A 7,728-nucleotide genomic window follows, 5' to 3' on the forward strand; every position below is an offset into this window, starting at 1 on the left:
CTGCTTCTCCACTCCCAGCCCCAAAGCAGTGGCATCTGAGGGAACAGCCACAGAGGCGCCGCCCAGGGACCCTCATCCTCCTCCCTGTCCATCCAAGGGTCGGGGTGGAGCAGGGGCAGAGGGTTGATCCCGGAGGAAACCTCCCAAAAGGGCCCTGAGGGTGGGCACACTTGCTGTTTGCTGAAGTGGCCACAGATCACCAGTATTTCTGTGACCTGGACGCTGTGCTGACTGGGGAACCGGGGCCGAGAGCAGGTGACAGCCCAGATATCCTGAGACCGACATGTCGGGAAGTCCCATCTGGGGTCTAGCCTCCTGCACTAGCCCCCACCCCTCCCACACCCCCTGAGCTGTCCAGGTGCCCCTCCTCAGTTGCCCCCCAGGCCCTGGCCTCAGACCCGGGAGCCCAGGAGTGGGCAAAGCAGGGTGCAAAGGGGCTGCTGCTTGCTGCCTGGCTTCCCAGCCACACCCTTCACTGGGATTTCCTGCTGGAAACCAGGCGGCTTCAGGCCTCGGATAGGAGAGGGTTTCTGGGACTCCCTGGGACTCTAGCAACATCAGGGTTGAGCAGCCGGTGCAGCCAGGATGGTTACGGCACCCCCTGGAGGGCAAGGCAGCAACCCTGGCTCCCGGGGAGTGAGGCTCAGGTGTGGGCTGGTATGTAGGAGCCTGGGCTCTTGGCTGCTCCATCTGTGCCGGGTTCACATAGCTCCAAGCAGGAGGTGAGTGAGGGCAGCTGGGGCCGACGCCGGGCCAGCGGGCGGGTGGGGGTGCTCCAGGCTCGGGTGAGGACCCCCTTCTACCCAGCTCCTCTTTGTGACCCTCGCTGTGGCACAGCCCACCCTGCCCACCTGGCCCTGGCCATGGTCTCATGGCCAACCCTGGGCAGTTAGCCGCCTCCAGCCCCCACCGTGAGCAAGGGGCCTGCACAGCGAGTAAGGGTCCTCTTTTTAATCTTGATGATCTTGTTTTCAAAGGCTGACGAGTTGAGAGCAGGCACGTGCCCACACCTGGACGAGAACAGCAAGGAAGAGGTGTTGGGGTGAGAGAGGGTGTGGGGCCTCAGCGGGGGGATGAGCCACCTCTGCTCAGGGGAAGTTGGGGAGGGTTGCACTCCTGGGGGGCTATGGGGAGGGCAGGGGCCCCGCAGTCCACCCAGTCGTCCTCTCCATCTCTTCCGCACCAGATCCTCTGCGTCCCTGGGCTCCGGCTCTGCCCACCCGGGAGCTCCAGTTTCCCTGGGTTACAGCCCACCACCTGTGTTCCCTAACTATTGGGGGCGCTGGGACCTCTGTGCTTGGTTGGTCGAGACCACATTGCTGTGAACACATGTGAGGGAAGCCCGTCCAGAGAAGGGGTGCTCCCCATGTGGCCAGCAGCTTTGACCTGGGCCTGGAGCACGTGCAGTCCTGAACCCCAGCCCCCGCCCCAGACCAGGAGCCAGGGCCCCCCCAGGCTGACCAGGCCCCGTAGCAGGGAGGTTGTCCCAGAGCCGGGCCTGGGGAGGGGAGCTGGCTCTGAGGCAGAGCCTGGTGGCACCCCAGGGCAGGTGATGGCAGCAATGGTCTGGTCGCCCCTGAGCAGCAGGACTAGCCTGATGCAGCAGGTACAAGTAGTTGGAATTTCTGACTCTCCCCAAATGTCCCTGGTGTCTAGGTCACTGCAGCCTCAGGATTCTAATTCAAACAGGAAAACTGACCTCGCAATGTGTGGCTTCACCCTCCTAGCCTACTCCCCAAATCCTCCAAGGCCACGGGAGGTGGGGGGGTGACAGAGGCGAGCTCAGGCCAAGCACCTACCCCAGAATCTCAGGAAGGGCGTGGGCCCATCTGTCCCCCAATCTTTGTGACCTGAGGACAAGAGCTGCTCACAGACCTGCTGCTCAGGCCAGGCTGGGCACAGGGATGTCTTAAGCCCCTTTGGGCTTCAGGGTTCCAAGCAGGAGACCATCTAGATCAAGGGCTCCAGGGCCTGGGCCTAGCCCTTCACTAGGCACCCCTGCATCCTGGGCCACCCCAGGTCATCCCTATAAGAGGGGGTGGCCCTCCCCTCCCGGTGGCACTAACTGCATAGTTCAGATCACCTGGGACTTTCTGCTTCCAGAGGCTGTGCCTGGCGCCAGGCCAAGAAACTGAGAGCTGACAGCATGTAGACTGCTCCTGTCCACACACCACCATCGCCACCACCCCTCCCCCCCACCACTGAGGTCCTGGAGCCAGCCCCAGCCCCAGCCGTAGCCCTCGCCGCCTGGGGCGGGGTCTCTGTGCTCCTGCCCCTCCCCCTTTGTCCTGCCCCTGTGGAGCGGAGGGAGACCTGCAGCCCCCACCACCATGGCCCCTGCCAGGGAGCCCCGTGACACATCCCCACTGCAGAGAACATGTGACATCAGCTGCCACACTGGCCCCTTCCAGAAAGTGGCGGGCCCCAGCAGCCCTCCCGGCCGCTCCCCAACCTGGGGCATCTGGGGGGCAGGACCATGCCTGCCCTCATCTCCCAATTGTTGGAGGCGAAGGCCACCACTGTCCCCAGGCAGGGCCCAGGGGCCAGAAGCCCCGAGGCGAGCTGGCTGGGCACATTCCAGGACTGGCCATCCGGGGGCCCATCACTGACACAGAACTGGTCAGGACTGGTGGTTGCTCCATGGGGCCTGAGGACAAGGCTAAGTGCTCGTGCCGCGGCCTGGAGCTGAGCCACCAGGCAGCTGGTGACAGCCCCATGCAGGGGCACCATAGACCCCACTGTCTGTGTGGCTGCATCCTGGGCCAGGACACTGGCAGAGCCCTGTCCTGGGGAGGCCGGGACCACGTGGACGGGCAGATCTTGGGCCAGCTGCACCCCCTGGCAGAGGAAGAGGAGGAGGGAGCAGGGGCCGTGGCCGCCCCATCCACAAGGCCTGCCTTCCCCAGGATGGGCTCTGAGGAGCTACGGCTGGCCTCCTTCTGTCACTGGCCGCTGACCGCCGTAGTACGACCCGAGCTGCTAGCTGCCGCTGGCTTCTTCCACACCGGTGAGCCCTGGGGACCTGGGGACCGTTAGGGACCCTTCTGGACTGGGGCTTTCCCTTCTCCGTAGACCCCATCCCCCACAGCAGGAGGGTCCAGGCCTAATGAAGAGGGGTTGGGGGTCCCACAGCCCAGGAGTCTCTCCTAAGCATGTGCTTCAGATGGTGACAAGTGCGCCCGGGGAGGGGCTAGAACAACACAGGACAGATGTACCCTGGGGGCAGGTGAGTGGCTGGGGCAGTTGGAGCCAAGAGGAGGAACTAGAGGGGTGTAGAGTGTCTGCGGGGCCCCTGGGGGTCCAGGGACAGGCTCTCAGAGGTCTGGGGTGGGATGTGCCTGTAGCAGCCCCCGATCTGCAGTCTCTGCACCAAATGACAAAAATATTCATGGTGGGGTGAGGTGAAGGTGAGGGCCGCAAGGGGGTGGCGTGGAGACAAGGGGCCCCCATCCTCAAAGGGAGACATGAGCCTGGCAACAGACAGTCCCCCTTCTCTCGATCACTGGGAATCTGTTCTGGGGAGGTGACATCTCAGGTGGAGGTGATGGGGGTACTTGGTCCCCCCATGCCCCACCACCGCCCACCTGCCTTTCTGTGAATGACACAAATGCCCTCTACTCCTTTCACAAACGTCCTCCTCAGGCCTGGCAGGTGCCCCAGGCATCATAATCCTATTTTTCCTTTGAGAAAACCAGGATGCATGTGAAACCCGAGGGGAACACAGGCCAAAGGGTGTGGCTGAGGCCAGTGGGAGCCCCTCCTTGGCTCACGAGCCACCCCAGGTGGCCCCCGCCCCAGAAGAATGGCCATCTGGGAGCCCCTGCCCCCAGCCTTGGGGACACATCTGGCCCAGTGGGCGGGGGGCTCCTGGCTGTGCCGAGGGGCCATGCGTGGGCAAGGCCCGCATCTTTGCTCTCCCCAGGCTGGCAGGACAAGGTGAGGTGCTTCTTCTGCCATGGGGGTCTGCAGAGCTGGGAGCGAGGGGATGACCCCTGGACTGAGCACGCCAAGTGGTTCCCCAGGTAAGGGTCCTGCCGGCAGTCTTGGGGTTGTGCGCAGAGGCCGGGGCTGGGCACAGGCCAGCTTTCCCGACCCCAGCCCCGGGTGGCAAGTCTCGGGGATGAGGCCTCTCTGGGGCAGCACTTTTGCCGTTGCTTCCTTGATGCTCAACAGGGGTGGCTTCCAAAACAGCCTTCCCAGCAAATGCTCACCACTCAGGCTCCCCGGACCCCACCCTCTGCAGGGCCCTGTGGCGGAGCAGAAGGCACTCCCTGGCCTGAGCGGCTCCCCAGGGCTTGAACTTGACAGTGAGGGGCCTGGGCAGCCCAAGCCCACTGCCCTCAGGCTTCTGAACTTGGTTTCTTCAGATGTGAATTCCTGCTCCAGACAAAAGGGAGGGACTTCGTCTGCAGGGTGCAGGAGTCTTGTTGCCACCAGCTCAGCTCCTGGGTGAGTCCCGCCCCTCCTTAGGGCTACGGGGTTGGGGGCCAAGGGTCCCTCCCCTCCCCACCCCACCCCTGCCGCTCTGTCTACTCAAGACACCGGTGTTCTCTGGCTCCTTCCAGGATCAATTGGAAGAACCAGAAGACGCTGCCCCGTCAGGTGAGCCATGACATGTGGCCTGTGCCCTACTTCCTGGGCACCTGCAGCCTGCACTGTGGCCAGTGGGTATGCCCTCTGCTGGACAGCAGGAAGAGTGAAGGCTGCCCAGCCAGGCATGAGGGTGCTGCCTGGGCTTGCTTCATGGAGGGCTGCGTGCAGGCACTGCGGTGTGTCCAGGGCTCTGGGTGAGGCCGAAGCAGTCCCCTGCTACCACTGAGCAGCCACCATGAGTATGGCCAATCCCGGGTAGGGCAATGAGAGCGTGGAGAGGAGAGGTGGGCTTTGCTGGCCCCAAAGCCAACCTGGTTGCAGTCACGAGGCCACAGAGGGGCCGAACTCTGCTCTATGCCCGTGCTAGGCCTCTGGGGCAGGGTCCGAGGGGCTACCAGGGCTCCAGGGTCCAGATTCGGCTCTTCTATCCAACCCTGGAGCAAGTGACTTTTGCTCTTGGAGCTTCAGTGCCCTGAGCTGTGAAATGGGATGGTGCCTGCCCCATTTGTGATTAAACAGGGTCCACGGGACACTGTGGGAGCAGCGCCTGGTACTGGAGCATCCATAGTGGCTTTGTGACAGGTTTACCACCTTTCCTCCTGTGGTGGCACCTCTGAACAAGGCTCTGGGGACACGGCCTCTCTGCTGAGAGGGTCTGAGCCTCCACTGCACCTCAGTGGAACACAGCCCCACTCAGACACTGATGGAGCGGCCATGACGGCCAGCTCAGGGCACTGAAGCTCAGACAGCAGACGTCCTCGTGTTAAGGGGGCCCTGGTGATGGCCAGGGTGGCGGGCCGTCTGCCTCTCTCCTGTGGCCCTGAGGCCCCAGCTGCTCCCTGCCCTTGGTCCTGCGCCCCTCACCCTGCCTTGCAGACACTAGGGACGGCCAGGAGTGGTCTGCATGGGGCTAGTGCCCAGCAGTGCGGGCCATGCTCCAAACGGCACCTGGTGGTGCCGGCCAGTGTGTCCAAATCGCAGCTGGTGGCCAACCTGCCCCAGGAAGAGGACGGGGCCAGGTGGGGGCAGAGGCACCTCCACCTCCCAGGACAACCCCCTCCCACTTCTCCTTGCTAATCCCCTCTGAACACGGCCCTCCCTCACTGCCCCCAGAGTGCCTGGCAGGCAGCGTCCATGGCCACTGCAGGAGGGGCTGGATGGGCAGTGTCCTGGCAAGGAGGTGGGCTCTGGGGGTCCTAGTATGCTGTGGAGGGAGCAGGAGGAAAGGGGCTGGGAGCATGGGCTGGATCTTCCACCTCTCCTGCCAGAACTGGATCCTGCCCTTGGCCAGCCCAGTCTCTGGGCCCAGCCTCACTTTCCCCTGGGGCCTAGGCCAAGAGTCTATTCCTAACTGCCCACAGCTCCTGTCCACCAGGGTTCTGACCCACCCATGCCCAGAAGAGAGGCCCAGTCAGGTGCTAGGGAGCCAGGTGAGGGTGGGGACCCACCAGGGGGCGGGCACAGCTCTCCTGTACCCTGAGGTGGGAGGGGTGGCTCTTCTGGGCTGGCTCCAGCCCCCCTCCCCCATCAGCCCAGCACAGAGGGTGGAGGTCAAGGTGTGGGGATGGCGTCACAGGCCCACCCCCTCGGAGGAAGCTGGTAAAGCCCAGGCCCAGAGGGTACTGGTGGGTCCTTGAGCCCCCAGGAGCCCAGAATGTGGAGGAGCAGCTGCAGCGCCTGCGGGAGGAGCGGACCTGCAAGGTGTGCCTGGACCGAGCCGTGTCAGTCGTCTTCGTGCCCTGCGGCCACCTGGTCTGTGCTGAGTGTGCGCCCAACCTGCAGCTCTGCCCCATCTGCAGGGCCCCCATCGACAGCTGCGTGCGCACCTTCCTGTCCTAGGCCAGGTGAGCATTTGGCCACAGAGCTACCTACATGCAGGTCTCAGCCTGGCCTGACTCAGGCATTTCCCCACGTGGGCCTCGGAGATGTCAGAATGGGCCTGGACAGTGGCGCCAAGCACACCCTGTTCTCCTTGATCCTGATACTGGGGACGCAGGCGTTGCAGGGAGCACGAACGGCAGGAGGCAGCGCCCCTTGCTTCTCCCCCTCCCTGGTTCTGGCCAACACTGCTAATCACCCACCACCTTCCCTTGATGCTTTGTCCCTTGCTCTGAGTCCTCAGCACTGCACCCTGGGTGGCCACGACCATCTGCCTGGGTGCATTAAACCACACCTGCTGGGCACATCTCCACTTGGATTTCCCTCGTGGTCAGAGGGGACAATGCCTCCTGTCCAGCTGGCTGTACAGGGCCACAGCCAGGCCAAGGATAGAACGGCTTTGGAGACATGTGGGGACACGACGCCCCTGTCACAGGAAGGGCCTGGGCCTGCCCGAGGGCAATCTTAACCTGGCAGCCAAGGCCCGGAGGAAACATGGGTGGGGAGGGTGCAGGAACCTTTGATTGTCATGGAAGGTGGGGAGGGAGCCATGGCCTCCTCAGGGCTCTCAAATGCCTGGAGATCTCCTCAGGAATCTTCTAGGGGTGGAAGAGGCAGGGAAAGGAACTCCCTGGGGGCTGAGGGTCCCACCCGCCCAGCCAGGAGGACAAGCCCACTGTGAGCTGCTGACTCATCCATCTTCTCCCCTCCAGGTGTTGTGAGCCCTGGCACCCTGTCCCTCAGACCACACCATGGGCCTGTGGAGGACCACTGAGCTGGCGTCCAGCACTGGCCAGCCCCAACTCCCGGACCACAGCCCAGGGTGGAGGAAGGGCTGCGGAGGCCAGGCCTGGGGGGTGGGGGTGGTTTTACCTACTTTAGCTGCTTTTGAAGAATTGCAATAAAGTGGTGGGTTTTCCCCGGATGGCCCACAGCAGCCTCTGTCCTGGAACCACCAGCCCCTCCCACCGCCCTGCTCCAAATGGTCCCAGCTGCACCCCCCCCCCCCACCAGCAGGGCAGCATCTGCCCACCAGGCCCATTGCAGGCCATTCTTCCAAAGCCTCCCTCAGTTTGAGGGCACCCCTGTTCCTTGTTCTTCTCTTTTAAGTGTTTTAAGGACTCTTCAAGTCCTTCCAAGACTAAACTCGTGATCATCCACTAAGCCCCTGGTGGCCCGCAGGGCAGCGTTCCTTTTTATCATCGACTTGTGGGTACCTTGGGGATGCTGTAGGGCCTAAGATCCCCTTCCATGATG

At 63.3% G+C, this 7,728-nt stretch overlaps 1 protein-coding gene across 1 annotated transcript; it reads left to right on the forward strand.

Annotated features, from left to right (window-relative positions):
- The first annotated feature begins 2,640 nt into the window (after positions 1-2,640).
- On the forward strand, positions 2,641-7,326 carry BIRC7 (baculoviral IAP repeat containing 7). The gene is made up of 6 exons (XM_070588549.1): positions 2,641-3,007; positions 3,923-4,022; positions 4,368-4,449; positions 4,566-4,602; positions 6,125-6,437; positions 7,185-7,326. The coding sequence occupies exons 1-5, from the start codon at positions 2,641-2,643 to the stop codon at positions 6,430-6,432; spliced, it is 894 nt and encodes a 297-aa protein (XP_070444650.1). The 3' UTR covers positions 6,433-6,437; positions 7,185-7,326.
- Positions 7,327-7,728: the final 402 nt, after the last annotated feature.

The sequence above is a fragment of the Equus przewalskii genome, chromosome 21 (assembly GCF_037783145.1).
Source record: "Equus przewalskii isolate Varuska chromosome 21, EquPr2, whole genome shotgun sequence".
Lineage (NCBI taxonomy): Eukaryota > Metazoa > Chordata > Mammalia > Perissodactyla > Equidae > Equus > Equus przewalskii.